Source organism: Hyla sarda, chromosome 8 (assembly GCF_029499605.1).
Source record: "Hyla sarda isolate aHylSar1 chromosome 8, aHylSar1.hap1, whole genome shotgun sequence".
Lineage (NCBI taxonomy): Eukaryota > Metazoa > Chordata > Amphibia > Anura > Hylidae > Hyla > Hyla sarda.
Genome location: NC_079196.1, coordinates 18,404,669 through 18,431,671, shown reverse-complemented (window position 1 = coordinate 18,431,671; position 27,003 = coordinate 18,404,669). Strand labels below are relative to the sequence as shown.

General features: G+C 42.8%; 2 protein-coding genes across 4 annotated transcripts in view; one reads left to right on the top strand and one right to left on the bottom strand.

The window, feature by feature from the left end:
• LOC130285529 (tubulin alpha-1A chain-like) overlaps nucleotides 1-3,129 on the bottom strand; it is a 76,094-nt gene extending 72,965 nt beyond the window's left edge. The window contains exon 1 of the mRNA XM_056537038.1: nucleotides 3,082-3,129. The gene's annotated coding sequence lies outside the window, so the exon portion shown is untranslated. The remainder of the gene's footprint in view (nucleotides 1-3,081) is intronic.
• Nucleotides 3,130-3,585: 456 nt separating this feature from the next.
• GMPPA (GDP-mannose pyrophosphorylase A) lies at nucleotides 3,586-26,558 on the top strand. Of its 3 annotated transcripts, none has more exons than XM_056537041.1 (13): nucleotides 3,586-3,708; nucleotides 4,934-4,984; nucleotides 6,531-6,628; nucleotides 7,571-7,674; nucleotides 8,941-9,133; nucleotides 10,639-10,698; nucleotides 12,062-12,192; nucleotides 19,071-19,202; nucleotides 19,284-19,381; nucleotides 19,495-19,541; nucleotides 22,002-22,094; nucleotides 22,180-22,348; nucleotides 25,993-26,557. In XM_056537041.1, the coding sequence occupies exons 2-13, from the start codon at nucleotides 4,945-4,947 to the stop codon at nucleotides 26,091-26,093; spliced, it is 1,266 nt and encodes a 421-aa protein (XP_056393016.1). In that variant the 5' UTR covers nucleotides 3,586-3,708; nucleotides 4,934-4,944; the 3' UTR covers nucleotides 26,094-26,557. The 3 variants fall into 3 exon arrangements, with proteins under 3 accessions (XP_056393016.1, XP_056393017.1, XP_056393018.1); XM_056537042.1 differs by having other exon boundaries at nucleotides 3,650-3,714; nucleotides 25,993-26,558; XM_056537043.1 differs by lacking the exon at nucleotides 3,586-3,708 and adding an exon at nucleotides 3,827-3,851 and having other exon boundaries at nucleotides 25,993-26,558.
• The last annotated feature ends 445 nt before the right edge of the window (nucleotides 26,559-27,003 follow it).

Genomic DNA, 27,003 nt, shown 5'->3' with positions numbered 1-27,003 from the left:
TTTTTTAATGATCCGTTAAATGTTCCATTATGAAAACCCTTAAAGGGGTACTCCGGCCCTGAGACATCTTATCCCCTATCCAAAGGATAGGGGATAAGATGTCTCACCACGGGGGGCCCCGCCGCTGGGGACCCCCTGCAATCTTGTATTCGCCACCCACCGGTTTGAGCTTCACACCACAGGTGACGACTCCGCCCTCGTGTGATGTCACGCCCCGCCCCCGCTATGCAAGTCTATGGGAGGGGGCGTGACGGCCGTCACGCCCCCTCCCCTAGACTTGCATAGTGGGGGCAGGGGGTGACGTCACACGGGGGCGGAGTCGTGACGTCACGATACTCCGGCCCCGTGGTCGCCACCCGGCTGTTTGCGAGCTGGCAGCGCAGCGTGCAGCTCAAACCGGTGGGTGGTGAACACAAGATTGCAGGGGGTCCCCAGCAGCGGGACCCCCGCGGTGAGACATCTTATCCCCTATCCTTTGGATAGGGGATAAGATGGCTCAGTGCCGGAGTACCCCTTTAAAATCGGCCGTTACAAAATCCCATTATAGTCTATGGGATTTTTACATTATCCGTTTTAACCCGTCATAGCCTGTTATTAATAATGGACGTTTATTTTGCATTCACTATTCTCCCGTTACAAAATAATGTCCGTTATTAATAACAGGCTATGATGGGTTAAAACGGATAATGTAAAAATCCCATAGACTATAATGGGATTTTGTAACGGACGATTTTAAGGGTTTTCATAACGGAACATTAAACAGATCTTAAGTGGGCAGACTGGTATTTTTCTCGCTGATCTCACACTGCCAACATTAAAGAGTACCTGTCATGATCTTGTTAAATTTTATAATCCTCCCAGTTCACTCCCCCCCCCCCCCTCCCCCCCATCATAATAAACCACCCCCGGCCTTTATTTTTATAATTTTTTAGTTTTCTACCTTGATATTTCTCTGTATTTTCTGCTCAGTCTCAGTCAGATTCACAGACTGGGAAGGGGCGTTCCCCAGCAGGCTGTGACATCATCTGAAGCCATATAGGGGAGAACTTCCTCCCTCACTCTGCTACACACAGCCCAGAGCAGTTCAGTGTGAGATGAGCTATGATTGGATAAGGCTGCACTCACACCCTCAGCATTTCCTGATTTTGGACTTCTGCCAGGCCAACAGGAGTCCAAAGTCTGTGCAAGAGATGGGGGGGAAATGTGCCCTGGATAAGTAGGGAGACACCTAGTGGCAGCTTTTTTAAACACAAATAAAGCATTTTTTTTTCCAACAATGAACTTTAGAAAGATTTTTTATTTACCAAAAGGAGTGCAATAGCAAAAATTAGTTTTAATGAGAGCGCCCATTTAGAATCAGTCAGGTTTAGCTTGGCCCAAACCTGTTCTGGGCCAGGCTGGACAGTTCTGCCCACTTTGATGCCAGTATTTATGCCCAGAAAGGCTTTAGGGCAGGCTGCTCTCAATTGACTTTGATGCTGAGTATCTCTCTATGTGTTAGCAGTGTGAGACCAGTGGCCCAAGGGCATTTAACCCTTTGAAAACTCCAAATAATTTGAAAATAAGAGTAAACAAAAAAAAATTAAAAAAGAATAAAATTAACCCCGCCCCCTTTTCCCATTATGAAAAAAAAACACACCAAAAGACTGTAAAAGAATAAAAACAAAAGAAAAACGTATTTACGTATTTAGTATTGCTGCTAGAGATGAGCGAACTTACAGTAAATTCGATTCGTCACGAACTTCTCGGCTCGGCAGTTGATGACTTTTCCTGCATTATTAGTTCAGCTTTCCGGTGCTCTGGTGGGCTGGAAAAGGTGGATACAGTCCTAAGAAAGAGTCTCCTAGGACTGTATCCACCTTTTCCAGCCCACGGGAGCACCGGAAAGCTGAACTAATAATGCAGGAAAAGTCATCAACTGCCGAGCCGAGAAGTTCGTGACGAATCGAATTTACTGTAAGTTCGCTCATCTCTAATTGCTGCATGCGTAATTGTCAGAACTATTGAATTATAACATTCCTGATCCTGCGGTGTATAACACTTATCCCTGTAGGATAGGGGATAAGTGTGTGATCATGGGGGGTCAGAACGCTGAGACCCCCGCATTCTCCTGTATGGGGCCCCGGCTCTGCCGCCTCTCTATGGGAGAGGCACGGATGCAACTCTGCAACTCTGCATCTCCCATAAAACTGTATGGGGGAGGGGGGGCGTGTTGTCATCATCAGTGAGGTCACCGACACATGGATTAGCCACGCACAGCCGCGGCAATGCCCGGACCCCGTACAGGAGATCGCGGGGGGTCCCAGCATTCTGACCCCCATGGTTAGACACTTATCCCCTATCCTGCGGATATATGTCATACACCGCACATCTCCTTTAAAGGAGTAGTCCAGTGGTGACCCAGTGGTGAACAACTTATCCCCTATCCTAAGGATAGGGGATAAGTTTGAGATCACGGGGGGTCCGACCGCTGCGGCCCCCGTGATCTCCTGTACGGAGCCCCGACAGCCCGCGCGAAGCGGCAGCCAACACGCCCCCTCAATACAACTCTATGGCAGAGCCGGAGCGCTGCCTTCGGCAATCTCCGGCTCTGCCATAGCGATGTATTGAGGGGGCGTGTCGGCCGCCGCTTCGTGCGGAGGTCGACACCCGCTATCTGGCCGGAGAGCCGGGGCCCCGTACAGAGAGATCGCAGGGGGCCCCAGCGGTCGGACCCCCCCGCGATCTCACTTATCCCCTATCCTTAGGATAGGGGATACGTTTTTCACCACTGGACTACCCCTTTAACGACGTAAACACAAAAAAAATCCAAATACCAGAATTGCCGATTTTTGGTCACATAACCTCCCAGAAAAAAACAATCATGATCAAATAGCTATGAAACTACACACGAGTACCATTTAAAACTACAGCGCGCACACAAAATAAACCCTAAAGCTCTGACAAAGAAAAAAAGTTACAGGGGTCAGAACTTGGCAATGAACAGATTTTTTATTTTTATTTTAACCATAACACAAAACATTGTTTGGTATCATTGGAATCGCACTGACCCATAGAATATATTCTGCATATCAGTTTTACCATATTGTGAACTCGAAAATTATTACCCCACAAAATTATGCAAATCCGTATTTTTTTTATGCACTTTTGCCCAAAATATAATTTTTTTTCTGGCTTTGTAATACATTATATGATAAAAATAAAGTGTGCCTATGAAAAAAAAATTAAAAATAATCTCTTAACTTTATCATTGTAAAAAAAATTAAAAAAAAAAATGAGACAGAAATCAAAATTGTAAGGGGTCGTGAAAGGGTTAATGCACTGTTTACTATTTGTTTTTTTCCTACAAACATTCCGACAAATTCTGTACAGTACTTTTTGCCTGATTCGGCGGCACTAGGACCGCTCGGAAACTCCGCCGTGTAAACATAAAGGAACTAAAGGGTTAAAGCGGAATGTCCGCGGGATCACGTGACCAATCTTTTTACACTTACTCGGGGAGGGGGCTTGACGTCACGCCACTGACCAGCCCAGCAGGTCTTTCAACGTTACCGTGGTGACCACGCACATCTACAACGTACGGCGCGTCACGTGTCTCCTTTCATCCAATGGGAAGGCCGATTACCCGACAAACTACAAATCCCGGCATCCTCCATCCGGCTGACGTGCCATAGAGCCACTGACGCGGAAGTGTAGACGGGGGAGCAGGTAACTGTGCGGTTTTTATGTTCCTTTACCTTGTAGTGACTGTGTGTGTTATATGGCATACTGACTGTCCGGTCTGCACCAGTATTGTAAAGGTGGGGGACTACAAGTACCAGCATGTCCTGTCATTGCAGTAACAATTGCAAGTAGGTTCTATGTAGCTTTGCAGCTACAGAGGGAAGGGGGTGGGGTGTCTACAGTTCCCATCAGACACTACAACTCCCAACAGTTGTAGGTTGTTCTGGTATTTGTAGTTCCTAAATTGATAGCGGTGACCCCTTTTCACTGGGGTTCTATACCAGTGGTCTTCAATCTGCGGACCTCCAGATGTTGCAAAACTACAACTCCCAGCATGCCCGGACAGCCGTTGGCTGTCCGGGCATGCTGGGAGTTGTAGTTTTGCAACATCTGGAGGTCCGCAGGTTGGAGACCACTGTTCTATACCATGAAAAGCTTTCTAGTATAACTTCTATTGCAGTGGTCCCCAAACTGTGGACCTCCAGCTGTGGCAGCACTACAACTCCCAGCAAAGGCTGTCTGGGCTTGCTGCGAGTTGTAGTATTACCACAGCTGGAGGTTTATAGTTTGGAGACCACTGCTCTATTGCAAATGAGAAATAAGAAATTTCAGCTTGCTGTCAATGAATGGAAATGTGCAAGTTTATTTGCAAATTTGTGGGTTGGGGCTTTTCTTTTTTATTCATTTTTTTTTTTTTTTTTTTACGCCGTTCCTCGTGTGGTCAATTGAACATATTATCTTCGTTCCTCCGGTCGCTACTAGAGATGAGTTAAGCTACAGTGATTTCATTCGTCACGAACTTCTCGGCTCAGCGGTTGATATCTTTTCCTGCATAAATTAGTTCAGCTTTCAGGTGCTCCGGTGGGCTGGAAAAGATGGATACAGTCCTAGGAAAGAGTCTCCCGAGCACCTGAAAGAGGAACTAATTCATGCAGGCTAAAGTCATCAACCGCCGAGCCGAGAAGTTCGTGACGAATTGAATCACTGTAACTTCACTCATCTCTAGTCGCTGCCATTAAAACGATACCCAATGTGTATATTTTCCGTAATGTTTTACTGGGAGTTGTAGCTTTGCAGCCGCAGGTTGGGGGGGGGGGGGGGGGGGGATCAGTAATGGAGAGAATATGCAGGATTAGGCGGTGCTGGGTCCCCGCTCTTTTCTCGTTGTTTCCTTTTATTTGTCTTTTATTGTTATATTTTATGTTTTCAGACGTTGCAGAAATGTTGAAAGCCGTTATCCTAATCGGGGGCCCACAGAAAGGTGAGTAATACATATATACACATATTGGTAATGAACTTTACTTTATTCCACTTTAACGCCTTAAAGGGGTACTCCGGCCCTAATACATCTTATCCCCTATCCAAAGGATAGGGGATAAGATTTATGATCGCGGGGGTCCCTCGCAATCTGTCATTCCGCACCCACCTATGTGAGCTCTCCGCAGGGCTGGAGGCTCCGAGTGTGAAGCGTGATGACCACAGGGCTGGAGTGACATCATGACCCCGCCCCCATGTGATGTCATGCCCTGCCCCCTCAATGCAAGTCTATGGGAGGGGGCATGACGGCCGTCACGCCCCCTCCCATAGACTTGCATTGAGGGGCGGGGCTAAGATTTATTAGGGCTGGAGTACCCCTTAAAGGACACATCCATCTTCATTTTGCATCTTCTTTTTATCCTCCTCACCTTGTATCAGGGTAGGCGGCAACAACAAGTTTTCTGGTGTCCAAAACAGAAGAGAGAGATGTGCTGCTGCTATGTGTATCTCGTAGAGGATTGTTTAAAGGGGTATTCCAGGAAAAAACTTTTTTTTATACATATCAACTGGCTCCAGAAAGTTAAACAGATTTGTAAATTACTTCTATTAAAAAATCTTAATCCTTTCAGTACTTATGAGCTTCTGAAGTTAAGGTTGTTCTTTTCTGTCTAAGTGCTCTCTGATGACACGTGTCTCGGGGAAACGCCCAGTTTAGAAGAGTTTTGCTATGGGGGATTTGCTTCTAAACTGGGCGGTTCCCAAGACAGGTGTCATCAGAGAGCACTTAGACAGAAAAGAACAACCTTAACTTCAGAAGCTCATAAGTACTGAAAGGATTAAGATTTTTTTTTTATAGAAGTAATTTACAAATCTGTTTAATTTTCTGGAGCCAGTTGATATACATAAACATTTTTTTCCTGGAATACCCCTTTAAAGTGTCCCTGTCCTTTAAAAAAAAAAAAAAAAAAAAAAAAAAAAAATAATAATAATAATAATAATAATGATTGAAATTTTTGATTGGTTAGATCTAAGTGCTGAGACCCTCACCGATCATTAGAAAGAGCAGCGATCTGCTTGCTAGTATGGCCCCATAGACTTATTGTTTTTGGGAGGACAGGGACACTTTAAATGATTGCATTGTAGCAAACAGCATTTTAAAGGGGTACTCAACTGCACCAGTGTTCGGAACATTTTGTTCTGAACGCTGGGTGCGGGTTGTGGGGGTCGTCACGCCACACCACCTCCATGCAAGTCTATGGGAGGGGGCATTGAGGGGCCGTGGCTTGATGGCACGAGGGGCATGGCCGTGATATCACGAACCCCGCAGTGGAGTATCCCTTAAAAGCAAGGATGTTAAACCTCAGTCTGCTCACAAATGCTTGGAGTGGTGGCGGCTAAACAGTGTGAAGATGACTTTGTCTGCCGCCCACGTAAGGCTTTTTTGGCGTAAGGGTCTTCTCTGTGAAAAAAAACCCCACTATAATACCGAATAGTTAGGAATCCGGTGCATATGTGTTTATTGGGGTCTCAGTTCTGTTCTCTCTTGATAGGTACCAGGTTCCGGCCTTTATCTTTCGAGGTTCCCAAGCCCCTGTTCCCGGTTGCTGGTGTCCCAATGTTACAGCATCACATCGAGGCCTGCAGCAAGGTGAGATCTCTTGTCATCGGCCAAAATCTTTGGTTTTCTGGTATTTCACATTCGTGACTTAAAGGGGTACTCCCCTGGAAAACATTTTTTTTTTTTTTTAAATCAACTTGTGGCGGAAAGTTAAACAGATTTGTAATTTACTTCTATTAAAAAATCCTAATCCTTCCAGTACTTATCAGCTGCTGTATGCTCCACAGGAAGTTCTTTTCTTTTTGAATTTCTTTTCTGTCTGACCACAGTGCTCTCTGCTGACACCTCTGTCCATGTCAGGAACTTGTCCGGAGGAGAGGTTTGCTATGGGGATTTTCTCCTGCTCTGGACAGTTCCTAAAATGGACAGAGGTGTCAGCAGAGAGCACTGTGGTCAGACAGAAAAGAAATTCAAAAAGAAAAGAACTTCCTGTGGAGCATACAGCAGCTGATAAGTACTGGAAGGATGAAGATTTTTAATTTACAAATCTGTTAAACTTTCTGGCAACCGTTGATTTATAAAAACATGTTTTCCAGCGGAGTACCCCTTTAATGTCAAAATTGGCAATCAATGCGATTAGTGGAGGCCTGATCTGACTGTATCTGTTCCTGTTGCTCAACCTCATGTGCTAGAACTGTGTTTCCCAACCAGGGTGCCTCCAGCTGTGGCAAAACTACAACTCCCAGCATGCCCAGTTTAAGGCATCCTGGTTGGGAAACACTTACCTAGACTGACGCTGGAGTAAGATCTACCTTTGTATACATAATCTGTGAAGCCCTATGTGTTTCCACGGTAACAGACTACAAACCAACCCTGTGTAGTCAGACACTGCATTCCTGTGTTGCTCTCCTCCGTACACACCAACCAGTGTGCCTCCTGCTGTTACATCTATCAATATATATATATATATATATATATAATCTGTCTCTGGTGATATTCTGTGTACAGTATTATTAATAAACTCTCCCATAGGTGCCCAACCTGAAGGAGATCTTACTGATAGGCTTTTATCAGCCCAATGAGGCCCTCAGCCGCTTCCTGGTCACAGCACAGCAAGAGTTTAAAGTGGCGATCAGGTGAGAGGTCATCGCAGCTTGTCATATCCTTGTATGCAGACAAATCACAGTGGCTCTTACTTAAAGGGGTACTCCGCCCCTAGACATCTTATCCCCTATCCAAGGGATAATATGTCTAATCCCAGGGGTCCTGCCGCTGGGCATAGGCTTACATTGAGGGGGTGGGGCGTGACATCACGAGGGGGTGGGGCTGTGGCGGAGGCGAGCAGTCGGACCACCCACAATCACACACTTATCCACTATTCTATGGATAGGGGAGAAGTGTCTAAGACTTCATTACTCCTTTAAATAAGCACTTTTCACATTTTCTAGAGACACCTCAAAGGTTCTGATTTGGTCAGGGTCTGAGTGTTCAGACCCCGAGCGATCACGAAAACAAGCTCTGTGTCATGTGACTTGGATGACCTCGTAATGCAAATCTATGGGACTGGCATCCAGGTCAGAGTGGAGGGTGAGAAGTGAATGGCTTCTGCTTCTCTCCCCGCTCTTTTTTGTAAACATTCGGGGGGTTTGAACACTCAGATCCCGACTGATAAAAATGTTTGCCATGTCCCTAGAACAGTGTTTTTTAATCAGGTCGTCTCCATCTGTTGCGCAACTACAACTCCTAGCATTCTGGGAGTTGTAGTTTTGCAACAGCGGGAGGGTCACAGGTTGGGGAACATTGATCTATACAGGTCCTAAGGGAATTAAACTCCTGCTGATAAGCTGCATCGTTCCAATTAAAGGGGTACTCCGGTGGAAAACGTATTTTTTTTTTTTTTTTTTTTTTAAATCAGCTGGTGCCAGAATTTTTTTTCCTTTTATTCAGATTTGTAAATGACTTCTATTAAAAAAATCTTAATCCTTCCAGTACTTATTAGCTGCTGAATATTACAGAGGAAATTATTTTCTTTTTGGAACACAGAGCTCTCTGCTGACATCATGAGCACAGTGCTCTCTGCTGACACCTCTGTCCATTTAAGGAACTGTCCAGAGCTGCATATGTTTGCTATGGGGATTTTCTCCTACTCTGGACAGTTCTTTAAATGGACAGAGGTGTCAGCAGAGAGCACTGTGCCCATGATGTCAGCAGAGAGCTCTGTGTTCCAAAAAGAAAATAATTTCCTCTGTGGTATTCAGCAGCTAATAAGTACTGGAAGGATTAAGATTTTTTAATAGAAGTAATTTATAAATCTGTTTATCTTTCTGGCACCAGTTGATTTAAAAAAAAGTTTTCCACCGGAGTACCCCTTTTAAGAACTCCTACTCCCATCCTCCTCACAGGTATCTGCAGGAATTCTCCGCCCTGGGCACTGGCGGAGGCATCTATCACTTCCGGGACCAGATCCTCTCCGGGGGGCCGCAGGCGTTCTTTGTGATGAATGCAGATGTTTGCTGCCAATTCCCTCTCCTCCAGATGTTGGAGTTTCAGAAGCAACATGAAGAGACGCATAAATACATCATGCTGGGAAACACGGTACGCTATACTAAGAACGGGTAGAATACTGTAAAGTGTATAGAACGGGATGTAGGGGGCTGGGAGGCTTCTCCTTCTCTATATAGTCATATTCCATATCTGTAATTTGCCATCATGACCCTTTATTAGTCATCTTAACTAATTAATTAATGGATCCTAAAGCAAGACAGATAGGTCAGACTTCTTGGCACATGCCTAGGGATCGCAGACTGTAGGAGGCACAGTGTGTGAACTGACAGGGCTGCTTTAATCTAGACTTGTGTTTTCCAACCAGGGCGCCTGCAGCTGTTGCAAAACTACCAACGCCCAGCATGCCCGGACAGCCTTTGGCTGTCCGGGCATGCTGGGAGTTGTAGTTCTGCAACAGCTGCAGGCGCCCTGGTTGGAAAACGCCAATCTACACTGTCAGTAAGAGTGAAGCAATAGCGTGCACTTGGGATTGCCCTCTTTTTGTAATCTGTCTTGTCTAGCAGTTGCTAGAGACTGATTTTACCCAACAACAGACAGTAGATAGTAAAATCACTAATATAGTGACCCCTAGTGGTCAAGTTTATAAACTTTGTTATAAGGCTAAAAAAATGACATAGATATGAGACAGAGAGATATGAGATGAGATAGATAGAGAGTAGAGATGAGCAAACTTACAGTAAACTCGATTCGTCACGAACGTCTCGGCTCGGCAGTTGATGACTTTTCCTGCATAAATGAGTTCAGCTTTCAGGTGCTCCCGTGGGCTGGAAAAGGCTGGATACAGTCCTAGGAGACTCTTTCCTAGGACTGTATCACCTTTTCCAGCCCACGGGAGCACCGGAAAGCTGAACTAATTTATGCAGGAAAAGACATCAACTGCCGAGCCGAGAAGTTCGTGACGAATCAAATTCACTGTAAGTTCGCTCATCTCTAATATAGAGAGATTGCAAGGTAGCTTGGAGACACCTGATCGTAATTGGTGATGAGCGGCAGGGGCCATATTCGCATTCGCGATATTTTGTGAATATAGTGACGGTTATTCATCCTATGTTCACGAAATTCGCATATTTTGCTATGTTCACTTTTTTCCATGCAAAAAAATAGCATATACATTTTCGTCATTCCGAATATATAGCACTATATTCTAAATATTCGTGAAGTGCCGATATTCGCAATACAAATTTGCATTAAGAATATTCGTGCTCAACACTAATCGTAATGTGTTTAAATTGCTGCTATACACACGGATGGTGATAAGTATTTGTTCACTGCTGGGACCCCCACCGATCAGGAGAATAGTGTTCCTGTGTCCCCTGTGTACAGGTAGCAGTGGTCTAGCATCCCTCCTGCCCCTCTATTCACTTTTAGTAAAGTGCAGCCCTTACCTATCTACAGCGATCCCATGAGTATAGCGGCAGCACGCATACATGCTATAGGAGGGTATGAGTCCCCTGTCTGCACCCACCAATACATACTTATCCCCTATCCTGTGTAAAGGAGACTGACGTCCATTCATACAATTTCCTATCTTGCAGGCGAATAGGACACAATCTCTTAACTACGGCTGCATCGTGGCGAAGGCCGATACCCAGGAGGTAATGTATACTGCTGCCTCCTGATACTATTAGTGATATGACAATGGGACAACTGGACCAGTCGCACAGCAAATACAAGTATGGGGACAGTATAGTGCTACATAATCAGGATCACAGGTAAAGGCAGAGATCCAGTTAAAGGGGTACTCCACTGGAAAACATTTTCTTTTAAATCAACTAGTGTCAAAAAGTTAAAGAGATTTCTAAATGACTTCTATTAAAAAATATTAACTCTTCCAGTACTTATCAGCTGCTGTATGCTACAGAGGAAGTTCTTTTCTTTTTGAATTTCCTTCCTGTCTGACCACAGTGCTCTCTGCTGCCACCTCTGTCTATTTTAGGAACTGTCCAGAGTAGGAGAAAAATCCCCATAGCAAACCTATCCTGCTCCGGACAGTTCCTGAAATAGACAGAGGTGTCAGCAGAGAGCACTGTGGTCAGACTGAAAGGAAATTTAAAAAGAAAAGAACTTCCTCTGTAATATACAGCAGCTGATAAGTACTGGAAGGTTTAAGATTTTTTAATAGAAGTAATTTACAAATCTGTTTTAACTTTCTGACACCAATTGATTTAAATGAAAATGTTTTCCAGTGGAGTACCCCTTTAAGAAAAATAAAAATGCTCTAAAGCCACCACAATACCTGTTCTGTGTCCACTGTAGTTATCCATTTTATCCATGCGGTTTTGGCAGCTCATGTTTCCTAAATATTCTCTTTCCCTGCTTGCAGCCCAGACCACAACTCCCAGCAGTTAGTGGGCTCTGTTTAAGGTCTGTCAGCCAATTGCTTTTACTATCTGTGTTCATGCTGTGTTGTTGTAAACATTGTACATGTCTTCCCTTTCAAAATATCTTTCCCCCCAGCAATAAATCATGCTATGCTCTGAATGGCAGCAGTCAGTGATAAGAACTACACCAGGAAAAGAGCAGCATTATGTGCTGAGGAGGCTTCTCTGTCACACAGGGAGGGGGCGGTGCGGCTGTGAAGACAGAGCAGACAGAAATCACGTGGTGTTTGTCTTCCAGGAGGGTGGGGGTTAGGTCTCATTGAGGGGTTTGCACAGAGACGAGCAAGATTTTATGATGTTTTTCTTTCACTGACGCAAACTGCTCTATATAGCTAATAAATGATATTTAGACAAATGCATAGGTTATTGAGAGGGAAAAAATGGGCTATGGGTTTATTTCCCCAGAGTAACCCTTTAATCTCTGGATTGCACAAGCTCTAGGGGGAGCTCACTGAGTTCATTTGCCCAATGGTAATAAATCAGTATACAGTTAGCTACCCCTAGTGGTCACTGTAGGCAAAAAGAATCTTATGATTGAACTCTATGGAGATGATTTATGACTATCTGTCCATGGCAGGTCCTGCATTACGTGGAGAAGCCCAGCACGTTTGTCAGCGACATCATCAACTGCGGGATCTATCTCTTCTCACCATCGATATTCCAGCACATTGCAGAGGTTTTCAGGCGGAACCAGCAGGATTTGCAGCTGTAAGTTGCCCCCTTCCCAGTGCACAGACACCCCCATATGTCCTCTTTTCCATCAAAGAATGGAAACCCCCATGTACCCTCCTCTCCATCAGAGCATGGACACCCCCATATACCCTCCTCTCCATCAGAGCATGGACACCCCCATATATCCTCTCCTCCATCAGAGCATGGACACCCCCCATATACCCTCCTCTCCATCAGAGCATGGACACCCCCATATACCCTCCTCTCCATCAGAGCATGGACACCCCCATATACCCTCCTCTCCATCAGAGCATGGACACCACCATATACCCTCCTCTCCATCAGAGCATGGACACCCCCATATACCCTCCTCTCCATCAGAGCATGGACACCCCCATATATCCTCTCCTCCATCCGAGCATGGACACCCCCATATATCCTCCTCTCCATCCGAGCATGGACACCCCCATATATCCTCTCCTCCATCCGAGCATGGACACCCCCATATATCCTCTCCTCCATCAGAGCATGGACACCCCCATATACCCTCCTCTACATCAGAGCATGGACACCCCCATATACCCTCCTCTCAATCAGAGCATGGACACCCCCATATACTTGCTCCTCTCCATCCGAGCATGGACACCCCCATATACCCTCCCCTCCTCCATCAGAGCATGGACACCCTCATATACCCTCCTCTCCATCAGAGCATGGACACCCCCATATACCTGCTCCTCTCCATCAGAGCATGGACACCCCCATATACCCTCCTCTCAATCAGAGCATGGACACCCCCATATACTTGCTCCTCTCCATCCGAGCATGGACACCCCCATATACCCTCCCCTCCAGTGCTGCAGTGTCTTCCTATTTCATTTATCACCTCCTCATGAACATTCATTCTTCTTCTTTTTCTCCTCCTCCCGTGTCCCTTATGCCTCCTGCATGTGCGACCAGTTGTTCCTCCTGCATCAGGTGAGTGCTGTGTGTTGCACGGACACATGGCATGAGCACCGGAGTGACTGGGATGCTGTTTTTGGGTTTAAAGCTTCACTTCACTTGCACCTTATCTATTCCCGCATCACAACCATATCATCTGCTTCTCTTCTTCTTCTTGTGTCATTCACATGTTCTGACCTTAAAGGTGTACTCCGCTGCTCAGCGGTTGGAACAAACTGTTCCAAACGCTGGAGCCCGGGAGCTTGTGATTTCATAGCCCCGCCCCCTCATGATGTCACGCCCCACCGCGTGACAGCTCAAAAACGTATCTGATTATTGATGGATACCATTGCTGCCCCCCTCTACTGAACACGAGAGGGGTTGTCCAGCATGCACAGCGCCGCTTCATTTAAAGGAGAACTATAGTGCAATATAACTTATCCCCTATACAAAAGATAGGGGATTAAGTTATAGATTGCAGGGGGGTCCGACCGTTGGGACCCCCCATGATCTCCTGTACGGGGCCACAGCAATTTTGTGGAAGAGGGCATTCCATCCCCGTAAGACGCAGCTGACACGCCCCCTCCATGTATCCCATAGACGGGGTGAGTTGGCTGCGGCTTCCTGCTGGGGACGACATAACACTTCCTGCAGCTCAGTACAGGAGATCACAGGGGACCCCAGTGTTCGGACTCTCCGCGATCTATAACTTATCCCTTATCCGAAGGATAGGATAAGTTATGTTGCACTATAGTTCTCCATTAAAGGGGTACTCCGGTGAAAAAACTTTTTTTATTTTTTTTATTTTTTATTTTTTTAAATCAACTGGTGCCAGAAAGTTAAACAGATTTGTAAATTACATCTATTAAAAAATCTTAATCCTTCCAGTACTTATCAACTGCTGTAGGCTACAGAGGAAGTTCTTTTCTTTTTACATTTTCTTTCTGTCTGACCTCAGTGCTCTCTGCTGACACCTCTGTCCATGTCAGGAACTGTCCAGAGCAGGAGCAAATCCCCATAACAAACCTATCCTGCTCTGGACAGTTCTTGACATGGACAGAGGTGTCAGCAGAGAGCACTGTGGTCAGACAGAACAGAAATTTAAAAAGAAAAGAACTTCCTGTGGAGCATACAGCATCTAAGTACTGGAAGGATTAAGATTTTTTTTTTTTTTTTTTTTATAGAAGTAATTTACAAATCTGTTTTCATTTTCTGGCACCAGATGATTTAAAAAAAATATATATTGTTTTTCACCGGAGTACCCCTTTTAAATGTTGTATTCAGCTGTATCCATAATTCCAATAGACTTCAAATGGACTACCATTATCCCTAATTCTTGTGATTTGGTGGTGGCCCTAGGAGTGGCTTCCATAGAGCTCGTCACCAAGATGTCATAGCATCCCGCTAGTAACGCCAAAACAGGAGCACGGAGCAGAAGTTGCAGAAATGTTGCTTTTAAGTGGCTTTTAGAGTTATCAACTAGATCACTGTTTCTCATCCAGTGTGCCTCCAGCTGTTGCTAAACTACAACTCCCAGCATGCCCAGACAGCCAACGGCTGTCTGGGCATGCTGGGAGTTGTAGTTTTGCAGCAGATGGAGGCACACTGGTTGGGAAACAGTGACCTGGATAGCGGGGTTCTGATTGTGTATACAAAGTGACCACGTGTGTGTGTGTGTGTGTGTGTGTGTGTGTATATATATATATAATTAAAGGTGTATATTTATAATTAAAGGCCAGTGCAGCACTCCATGGTATGAAAAAAGGTGATAAATGTATTCCATCAAACAAAGTGAAGACAGCAGCGACATTTCGATCCTCTCCAGAATCGAAACGTCGCTGCTGTCTTCACTTTGTTTGATGGAATACATTTTGCACCTTTTTTTTTTTTTCATACCATGGAGTGCTGCACTGGCCTTTAATTTTCATGGATGTGGAGGAATTGATGGACTTGATTCCTTTTCAATAGCTTGCACCATCTAATTTGGAAGCTTTATTGCATTTTTTGTGCTGTTGCTATATAGAGATATAGAGATATAGATATAGAGATATAGATATAGAGATATAGATATAGAGATATAGATATAGAGATATAGATATAGAGATATAGATATAGAGATATAGATATAGAGATATAGATATAGAGATATAGATATAGAGATATAGATATAGAGATATAGATATAGAGATATAGATATAGAGATATAGATATAGAGATAGAGAGAGAGAGAGATAGAGAGAGAGAGAGATAGAGAAATAGAGATAGAGAAATAGAGATAGAGAAATAGAGATAGAGAAATAGAGATATAGATATAGATATAGAGAAATAGAGATAGAGATATAGAGATATAGAGATATAGATATAGAGAAATAGAGAAATAGAGATATAGATATATATATATATATATATATATATATATATATATATATATATATATATATATATATCTATTAAAGAAGAGTCCTCAAATTTTATATATATATATATATATATATATATACACATATAATAGTAAATTTGAGTAGCCGTATTAGTCCAGTGACTAATACAGTGTACTACAAAATTCTGTTAGTCCGAAATAAAAAAGGTATTACAAGATACTGCAACATTTTTTGATTTGCATCTGTGTATGTGTGTGTGTGTGTATATATATATAATATATATGTGTGTGTGTGTGTGTGTGTATATATATATATATATATATATATATATATATATATATTATAGCAACAGGAGAATACAGCAGCACACTGCTAGCACAAAGATATAGATAAAGGTACTTAGCTTGCAAATTTGGCGGCAAAATAGCGTGGACCGTCCCGCCACGGTAAGGTGACCTTATTCTGGGACGGACCCTACACTGTGAATATGCCTCTGTGTGAACAGTACAACAGGCATTGCAAGATCTGAAACATCCAAGGCACCTTATATACACCTGATAGAGGTGGGTGGGGTGCAAGAGCCAACATGGAGGTAGCCACTCCCCCGTATGTACAATACAGACAAAAGGATAAGTTGGCCAGCACTATTGATCCAAACTATTGTAAAAACCTGGCTTACAGGTGCAGGCTGCTGGGCTAAATATACAGCAACAGGAGAATACAGCAGCACACTGCTAGCACAAAGATATAGATAAAACATGAGTATATAGATAAAACATGAAAAGCTATACAGCTATGGTGCAAAAAATGAAAATATGAAATTATGAAACAGTGAGGTACTTAGCTTGCGAATTTGGCGGCCAAATAGCTTGGACCGTCCCACCACGGTAAGGTGACCTTATTCTTTGGTTATATACATATATAATAAAAAGACATGAACTTTCTTGTCAAGAAAAATAAATAAATATATATAATTTATATTTATTTTTTTTCGACACGAAAGTTCATGTCTTTCCTTTTATTTATCGGTCTTGCAATACAGGTTCCTGATAATCCTTAGTATAGAATGGGCTGTATCTACTCCTCTCGAGAGCCGGGTGACCGACAGATTCCTCCTCGCTGTTCTCTTACTAACACATACGGTAAGTAAAAGGGCAGGACCCTCTTAAGAAGCTCACAGCAGTAATGAAGAACGTCCTGCTCTTGAGTGGAATAGACGCAGCCAATTCTGTACTGTGGTTTATCAAGAAAGAATTGAACCTCACGATCTACTTGGGATGATCCTTCTTTACTCTCCTTCTATAATATACGTGATGTGCGTCTGATAGTACAGCATAGGTCAGTATTAGAAAGGTTCTTGTGTGTGTCTTGTGCTTACCTGTGCTGATGTGGCAGGCATGGTGTTTTCAGCCACACTGATTCCAATTTTGCCACTGAAATGATTTCCTAATGCTGCCTACTTTTCCCATGAATCCTTTGGCTTATCAGAGAGAAGGGGTGGAGTTTGATCACTTCACCTGATTATCTAATTACCTGGCTACACTCAAGCAGCCTTAACTTATTTTAAGTGAGAGAGATTCCACTATAATCACAATTTAGGTGTTTTATGAAGATTTGAAGTCTTTATGTGTTGCGTTTTTACCGCATTTTTTGCAATCTCAATAAAATAAAATAAATCACAAAAAAGAGCCAAAAAAAACAACAACAAAAAACTCAATGTGTGAATACAGCCTCAGAGGAGGTGTATAACTACTACATATACTGATCCCACAGAGATAGCAGCAGTATACAGATAGAGCTGGAGGGAAGTGGTGCCTCACAGGTAATGATCTCATTGCGTTTGAAAACTTACAAAGTACATTACATGCTGATTGTTAGTCTTAAAGGGGTACTCCAGTGGAAATGTGTGTGTGTGTGTTTTTTTTTTTTGTTTTCTGGCTCCAGAAAGTTAAACAGATTTGTAAATGACTTCTATTTAACAATCTTTATTCTCCCAGGACTTATCAGCTGCTGTATGCTCCACAGGAAGTTGTGTAGTTCTTTCCAGTCTGACCACAGTGCTCTCTGCTGACACCTCTGTCCATGTCAGGAACTGTCCTGAGCAGGAGAGGTTTGCTATGGGGATTTGCTCCTACTCTGGACAGTTCCTGACATGGACAGAGGTGTCAGCAGAGAGCACTGTGGTCAGACTTGAAAGAACTACACAACTTCATGTGGAGCATACAGCAGCTGATAAGTACTGGAAGGATTAATATTTTTAAATAGAAGTCATTTACAAATCTGTTGAATTTTCTGGAGCCAGTTGATTAAAAAAAACAAATTGGTTTCTACCTTAGTGCCCCTTTAAATATTAAGGGACTTCTCCATTGCTGTCGGGCACTCGAGCTCTCAGGATAGTGGGGGTCCACTAAGTTATCAGATTTTTTTTTTGGCACATCAAGTCATAAAGTCTGCTGGGTCGTAACATCATTTTACGTATGTAGAATTTTAACCCCTTAAGGACTCTGTACATCCTGAGTCCCATTAACAGGGTTTGAACTGTTCTCACGAACGGAGAATGGGTTAAACCCTGTGGGTTCCAAAGTTCAAAAATTGTGAATTTTTGGTCACTTCATACACCATAAAAATATTAATAAAAAGCGAACAAAAAGTCCCATCAAAACGAAAATGGTACCGATAAAAACTACAGACCACGGCGCAAAAAATGCCCTCTTAAAAAAAGTTATAGGGGTCAGAAGATGACAATTTTAAACATACTAATTTTGGTGCATGTAGTTATAATTTTTTTTAAAGTAGTAAAATAAATGAAACCTGCATAAATTGGGTGTCCTGTAACCGTATAAACCTACAGAATAAAGATAAGGTGTCATTTTTACCGGAAAGTGCACTGCGTAGAAACGGAAGCCCTAAAAATATGCAAAACTGCAGGGTTTTTTTTGTTTTTTTTTTCATTTCACCCTACAAATATATATATATTTGTTTGTTTCGCCGCAGATTGTTATAAAATATGTGATGTCATTACAAAGTACAAAAAAAAAAACCCTTATATGGGTCTGTAGGTGCAAAATTGAACGCGTTAGGATTTTTAGAAGGTGAGGAGGAAAAAAACGAAAGTGTGTTTTCAGTCCTTAAGGGGTTAAAGGTGTACTCGGCTGCTCAGCTTTTGGAAAAAACTGTTCCGAACGCTGGAGGCGGGAGCTTGTGACGTGATAGCCCCGCCCCCTCATGACGTCTCGACCCACCTCCTCAATGCAAGTCTATGGGAGTGGGTGTGACGTCATAAGGGGGCGGGGCTATGACATCACAAGCTCCCGCCTCTAGCGTTCGGAACAGTTTGTTCCAAATGCTGAGCAGCGGAGTACCCCTTTAAGATTGTCGCAGAGATTGTCGCTTCTTGTTCCACAATCTAACTGTAGATTTGCTGGTGTCAGAATGTGCTGTACACTCACACAACCAGCAGGTGGCAGTAGTGAGATGTCATACGCATCCAGAAGGCAGCAAACTCCTAAATACAGAAAATGTTTTTTTTTTTTATTTTATTTTATTTACGTAAGAAGATAAATCTCTTTTCGCCTTCTTTTTGGGTCACAGTGAGGAGAACTCGAGCTGGCAGCGGACAGAGGTGATCCGATTGGAGCAGGATATTTTCACAGCGCTCGCCGGACGAGGACAGCTCTACGTCTATAAGACAGACGGCTTCTGGAGTCAGATCAAGTCTGCGGGGTGAGTGTGAGATCCTATAAGGGGGTCTGTAGATCTGACCATAGCCCCCCCATCTTACTCCTATGTGTTCTCTCTTACCAGATCTGCTATATACGCCAGCCGCCTGTATCTGAACCAGTATCACATAACGCATCCGGAGAGACTGGCGCACAACAAGGAGGGCGCACCCATCATACTGGGTACTGACCGAGTCCTATCACTGACTATGGCCAGGGGGGGGCGCTATGTTAATATATACTGTCTTCTCTATGGTGACTTCTTTATTTTTTTTTTTTTTCCCCCTCCTCTTCAGGAGACGTGTATATTCATCCCACAGCCAATGTAGATCCAACTGCTGTGGTAAGTAATTGTTAACTCCTTAACGACCACGGACGTAAATGTACGTCCTGGTTTGGCGAGACTTTCCGCACCAGGACGTACATTTATATTTACATGTACATTTGTATGACCGCGAGCATCGGAGCTAGTAGCAGCCGGGGACCCACCGGTAATGGCCTACTTCCGTGATCGCGCGGATGTCCGCCATTAACCCCTCAGATGCCGTGATCAATACAGATCACGGCATCTACGGCAGTGCGGTACTTTGAATGGATGATCGGATCACCTGCAGCGCTGCCGCGGCAATCCGATCATCCAGCATGGCGGCCGGAGGTCGCTGTACATTTTATCGTAAAATGAGAGGTTTCATTACAACGTACAATTGGTCGCGCAAAAAAACAGGCCCTTATATGGGTCTGTAGATGGAAAAATTGAAACACAAAAATAAAATTGGCCTGGTCCTTAAGGTTAAAATGAGCTTGGTCCTTTATTCCATGAAAAAAATTTTTTCCTTCATATAAACTGTCAACAGAAAATTTATACAGATTTGTAAATTACAAATCTTAATCCTTCCAGTACTTATCAGCTGCTGAAGTTGTGTAGTTGTTTCCAGTCTGACCACAGTGCTCTCTGCTGACACCTCTGTCTGTCTCAGGAACTGTCTAGAGCAGGAGAGGGTTGTTATCGGGGATTTGTTGCTACTCTGTGCGGTTCCTGAGACAGACAGGTGTCAGCAGAGAGCACTGTGGTCAGACAGAAAAGAACAACTCAACTTCAGCAGCTGATAAGTACTGGAAGGATTAAGATATATATAATATATATATATATATATATATATATATATATATATATATATAAATATTTTTTTTTATTTTTATAGAAGTAATTTACAAATCTGTTTAACTTTCTGGAGCCAGTTGATATAAAAACATAAAATAAATAATAACATTTTTTCCTGGAATATCGCTTTTAAAGGGGTTGACCCTCATATACCCTAATGGGGGAGGTTATAAAAGAGGGTCCATTCAGGATCCTTGCCCAGAGTAGAGAGCATTCATGAAGAGTGTCTTTAGAGCAGTGTTTCCTAACCAAGATATCTTCAGCTGTTGCAAAACTACAACTTCCAGCATGCCCGGACAGCCTTCGGCTGTCCGGGCATGCTGGTAGTTGTAGTTTTGCAACATCTGGAGAGCCACACTTTGGAGACCACTGCAGTGAACATCTCCAGACCCTATTCTGTGTATGGGTGAGGCTTGTGAGCATGCTAGGTGACCTGTGCAGTGGTCATTCTACAGGGGAGGGAAAGGCTGAGCACCTATTGTCTTTGGTATCTACCAGTGTCACCTCTCACTGTAATACAGTACAGATCACTTTTCAGCTGCCTCCTCCTTATCATCCCAGACAGAGCAGGAAGTCTCTGCTTAGATCTTACACCTAGTGGTGAGAATGGAAACTGCAAGATTTTTCTGCAAGCGCATTATCTGCCATAGATATTTCCTATAGGAAGCATAGGGTAACATTATTTGGATATTTGTGCTTCTGTAACCGTTTGCAGGTAGCAATGAATAAAAAAATAAATAAATAAAAAAGAAATATATATATATATAATTCTTTTATGTACACAGCTCATATTCAGGCCTATGTGTCTCCATGGTTACAGACTACATACAAACCCACTCCCGCCCCTCTACTCACTAAAGGGGTACTCCGGTGAAAAATTTTTTTTTTTTTTTTTTTTAAATCAACTGGTGCCAGAAAGTTAAACAGATTTGTAAATTACTTCTATTAAAAAATCTTAATCCTTCCTGGACTTATTAGCTGCTGAATACTACAGCAGAAATGATTTTCTTTTTGGAACACAGAGCTGTCTGCTGACATCACAAGCACAGTGCTCTCTGCTGACATCTCTGTCCATTTTAGGAACTGCCCAGAGCAGCATATGTTTGCTATGGGGATTTCCTTTTACTCTGGACAGTTCCTAAAAATGGACAGAGATGTCAGCAGAGAGCACTGTGCTTGTGATGTCAGCAGAGAGCTCTGTGTTTCAAACGGAAAAGAATTTCCACTGTAATATTCAGCAGCTAATAAGTACAGGAAGGATTAAGATTTTTTAATAGAAGTAATTTACAAATCGGTTTAACTTTCTGGCACCAGTTGATTTAAAAAAAAAAATTATATATTTTTTTTTACCGGAGTACCCCTTTTAATAACCTACAGACTCTAAGAGAGGAGGGTTCGGAGTATTGCGTGATTGCAGGATCAGACTACGCTGGGTTTGGTTGTAGTCTGTTACCATGGAGACACATAGGATTGCATTGGAGCTGTATAAGATATTTAATTATTACTATAAACAAAGTTATTTTGAACTAAAATGTGCAGATATTCTCTTCGGAAATCCCAGCGTGTGAATGGGGCCTTTGTTTTTTTTCAGTCCGTTTTTTGCTCTGAACGTTATTTTATACTGCACTCCTATGTTAATAGTTGGGCCCCAACGTCTCTATCGGTATGGGAGTGACCATTGGCGCCGGCGTCCGGGTGCGAGAGTCGATTATCTTACATGGTGCCGTGCTGCAGGTAAGTGTGTGTGTTCCTGCCCCCACTATTACACAATCCCGGGCTGTGTGTCTTTATTTCGTACAATCTCTGTGTTACTCTCTAGGATCACAGCTGCGTCTTAAACACCATTGTCGGCTGGGACAGCAGTATTGGGCGATGGGCCCGGGTGGAGGGAACGCCCAGTGACCCCAATCCTAATGACCCTTATGCCAAGATAGACAGCGAAACCTTATTCCGGGAAGGGAAGCTCACACCTTCCATCACAATCCTAGGTAAGAAACCTTATTGTTACTTTCTGTGTACACCGGCCGGGGCCATGTCAGCTGTTGCTTAGAAGAAAAAAAAAATATTTATTTTTATTGTATTCCAAGACCCACAAATTTTTTATTTTTTTTTCTGTTATATATTTGTATAATTTTTTTAAATTATTATTATTATTATTATTATTATTATTATTATTATTATTATTATTATTATTTTATTATTTATTGTATAGTGACACTTTTTATTCTGCTATTTAGGAATTTTTCTAAATGTATAATAATACTGTATATACTCGAGTATAAGCCCTAATTTCACCCCAAAAACCCAGGAAAAGTTATTGACTCGAGTATAAGCCTAGGGTGGGAAATACATAATCCCCCCCCCCTGTCATCATCCAGACCCCCGTCATTAACACCCCCGTCATCACCGCCTGTCATCATCCCCCCCCCCCTTCATCATTACCCTGTCATTATCCCACACCTCCCCCTTCATCATCACCGCTTGTCAATGTCTGATTTAACAGTGGTCTTCAACCTGCGGACCTCCAGATGTTCCAAAACTACAACTCCCAGCATGCCCGGACAGCCATCGGCTGTCCGGGCATGCTGGGAGTTGTAGTTTTGAAACATCTGGAGGTCTGCAGGTTGAAGACCACTGCCCGGGCCTTCGTCATCATCCAGCCCCCCTTCACCCCCTTTAGTTTTGTACTCACCTCCGCTCGGCAGGACGTTCGGGTGAGCTGGTCCGCGCCATCTGTGCTGCAGGACCATCCGGTGGGGAGGGATAGTCGTTCCGGGCTGTCCATCTTCACCGGGGGGGGCCTCTTCTCCGCGCTTCACGCCCGGCCCTGGAATAATGACATTGCCTTGACGACGACGCACAGGGACGCAACGTCCCTGTGCGTCGTCGTCAAGGCAGCGTCATTATTCCGGGCCCGAAGCGTGGAGAAGAGGCCCCCCCCCCCGGTGAAGATGGACAGCCCAGAACGACTATCCCTCCCCACCGGACGGTCCTGCAGCACAGATGGCGCGGACCAGCTCACCCGAACGTCCTGCCGAGCGGAGGTGAGTACAAAACTAAAGGGGGGATGGGGGGGCTGGATGATGACGAAGGCCCGGGCAGTGGTCTTCAACCTGCGGACCTCCAAATGTTTCAATGTTTCAGCCGATGGCTGTCCGGGCATGCTGGGAGTTGTAGTTTTGAAACATCTGGAGGTCCGCAGGTTGAAGACCACTGAGGGTGGGGAGTTCACTCGAGTATAAGCCGAGGGGGTTGTTTTCAGCATGAAAAATCGTGCTGAAAAACTCGGCTTATACTCGAGTATATACAATAATATTATTATTATGATAAAAAAAATATATATATTATTACTTTATTATTGCTGTTGTTATTTTTATTATTACAGTAGAATCTCCCAATATCGGACACATGGGGAATAAAAAAAGTGTCCACTATTGAGAGATGTCCCCTATTGGGTAAAAAAGGCTCAAAACTCTTCCCAAATGACGGAATCCAGTCCTGTACTCACTCCATAGTGTAATTACCTATAAAACATGATAAAAAGCAATAATACAGTAGAATCTCCCAGTGTTGTTTAATCTCCCCTTATCCCCCTCCCCCCCCCCCCCCGTATCATTTCATCCCCCCCCCCCTTTTTTTCACCCAGTGCCATCTTATTCCCCCTTTTATAACCCTCTGTGCCACATAATTTCCTCTTGATCCCCCTGAGCCATTTCTTTCCCAATTATTACCTTCTGTGTAAATTCATCACCCCCCCCCTCCTCTTTATGAAGTGGTACAGGGGGTGATGAATGTGCACGGAGGATCATAAATGGTAATAAATAGGAGTGTTTTGTTCCCTTTCGGTTATGTCCGCTATTGGGAATGTTCCATATTCGGAGGGTTCAAATAACTTAAAGGGGTATTCCAGGCAAAAACTTTTTTTTATATATCAACTGGCTCCGGAAAGTTAAACAGATTTGTAAATTACTTCTATTAAAAAATCTTAATCCTTCCAATAGTTATTAGCTTCTGAAGTTGAGTTGTTGTTTTCTGTCTAACTGCTCTCTAATGACTCACGTCCCGGGAGCTGTGCAGTTCCTATGGGGATATTCTCCCATCATGCACAGCTCCCGGGACCTGACATCATCATAGAGCAGTTAGACAGAAAACTTCAGAAGCTAATAACTATTGGAAGGATTAAGATTTTTTTAATAGAAGTAATTTACAAATCTGTTTAACTTTCCGGAGCCAGTTGATATATATAAAAAAAGTTTTTGCCTGAAATACCCCTTTAAGTCTTATGGGACTCTGCCGGGGGATTAAAAACTTTCCACTATTGTGAGGTGTCTGCCAAGGGAGATTTTACATCATCATCATGATCATCATTATTATTATTATTATAGTGTTGTTTTTTTGGGCGTATTGACTTTGGTATCAATTTGGGGTACATACTTTTACGGTCACTTTTTATTCTGCTATTTAGGGATTTTCAAAATGTAACATAAATACTATAATAATAATAATATAATATATGTTAGTATAGTTTTCTTAAATATGACATTATTATTGATGATGATAATAATAACATAGTAATTAAAAATAAATATGCAAATATATATATATATTCAATTAATTATTATTTTTATAATGTGTTTTATTTTATTTTTTTTGCCTTTGGTATCATTCTGGGGTACATACATTTATGGTCCCTTTTTATTCTGCATTTTAGAGGTTCTTAAAATGTATACTAATAATAATAATATTAATAACAATTATAATAATAATTTTTTATTTGTACTATGTAGAAAAGTTGTTCAGTTAAAATCACAAGTTATTACCTTTTTTTGCCCTGTTTGGTTGCTTTTACAATTGTATTGTAATTTTGCCTGTTCACTGACTGGTAGGTCATATCCCTGGTCCTATCCTAGGCTGTCATACATGTCAGGCACCTGGTTACCATGTCATCACATTGGCGCCCTGTGACTGCATTGAGTCCCCTCTCTCTTTTTTTTAAACCTCTCGGTTGCCGAAGTCCAAATGACCGTAGCACCTAATGGGTTAAACCCCCAGGATCATTGTTCAGATGTATCTGCTACAGGCGCCTCTCCTGGTCCCTGCTGTGTATTTCTTGCACTAGTGCAGTATTTTCCAACCAGTGTGCCTTCAGCTGTTGCAAAACAACAACTCCCAGCATGCCTGGACAGCCGAAGGCTGTCCGGGCATGCTGGGAGTTGTAGTTTTGCACCAGCTGGAGGCACACTGGTTGTAAAACACTGATCTAGTTGATAACATTGTAAGACTATGATATGAACCCCCACCTAAAAGAAACATTTTTGCAACCCTCCCTCATGCTCCTGTTTTGGCGTTACTAGCGGGATGCTGTGACATCTATAAAACATAAATGTACGATGTGAAAAGGAGTTAAATTGGCATCATCCCTAAAAAAAAAAATAATAATTATATATTAAATAATAATTATATCTAGAATATGTTTATGAAATACTGGTTAGAAGAAAAAAAAAAAAATTCATGGCTTGCTGGGAGTCGCACTTTCACAGGTTGCAGATTCCAAATCTTTCCAGTATTTGTATGCACCGCGCACAGTAAACATCCGTCACAGATCTTATAGCGGTTCTGTTTTGTCTTCCAGGCTGTAACGTCTCCATCCCGGCGGAGGTCGTGATCCTAAACTCCATCGTCCTCCCACACAAGGAGTTGAGTCGCAGCTTTAAGAACCAGATAATTCTGTAGTTTGGGGACATTGACGAGAGCTGCGCTCGGGGCATGGACGCCTCTCTGTACGGCGGCTCCTCCAGCCTGTGAAGGATCTGTCTTCGCCTCCTCTGCGGCTACAAATTGGACATGGAGCGGCCAGAGATCGGGGAGGTCGCTCTCCTTTAGGCAGAGACATAACTGACCACTAGAGGCAGCGCTCTGTAGACAACCCCCCTGGAGGTGTTCTTAGATCTATTGTCATTTAAATCACATAGACAGAAGGTCTGCAGGACGCGGCCTCCTCACCCGGACTCTGTTCTTGGGAGTTTATTAAAACTTACATTTGGAGAAGTCATTTGTGCACTTTTTGTGAAAACCTTCCCATCATCCTCTGTACTGGAGAATTCTTGCCTGTAGATATACAATATACGCCGATCCGAAGGAAGAAAACTGCAGAAGTACATGGAATCTGGGGCGACAGCAGGATTTTTTATTTATTTTTTATCTACATTAAACATGTTTGGGTCTGGATATATATATTTAATTTTTTTTATATAATATATGTATATATTTTATTTTATATAATTTTTTTTTTTATATAATATATATATTTTATTTTTATATATATTTTTTTATATATATATCTTTTTTTAATATATATATATATATATATATATATATTATATACATTTTTTTTTATATAAAAATATATCTTTTTTTTTTTTTTTTTCATTTTTATACATTTTTCTTGTTAAGTATAGAATAGGTTCCCCGCTCTGAATCTGTCATTTTGATACATGACCTGTATAGTTTTGGGTAAACGTCAGCTGTGGCGACCATTTGGGTTGACTGGGTGATGTATGTTTTTTGTTTTCTCCCCTTATTTCTAATTTCTATTTTTATAATTGGCATATTATAATAATTTATATATCGCAGACACATTCCA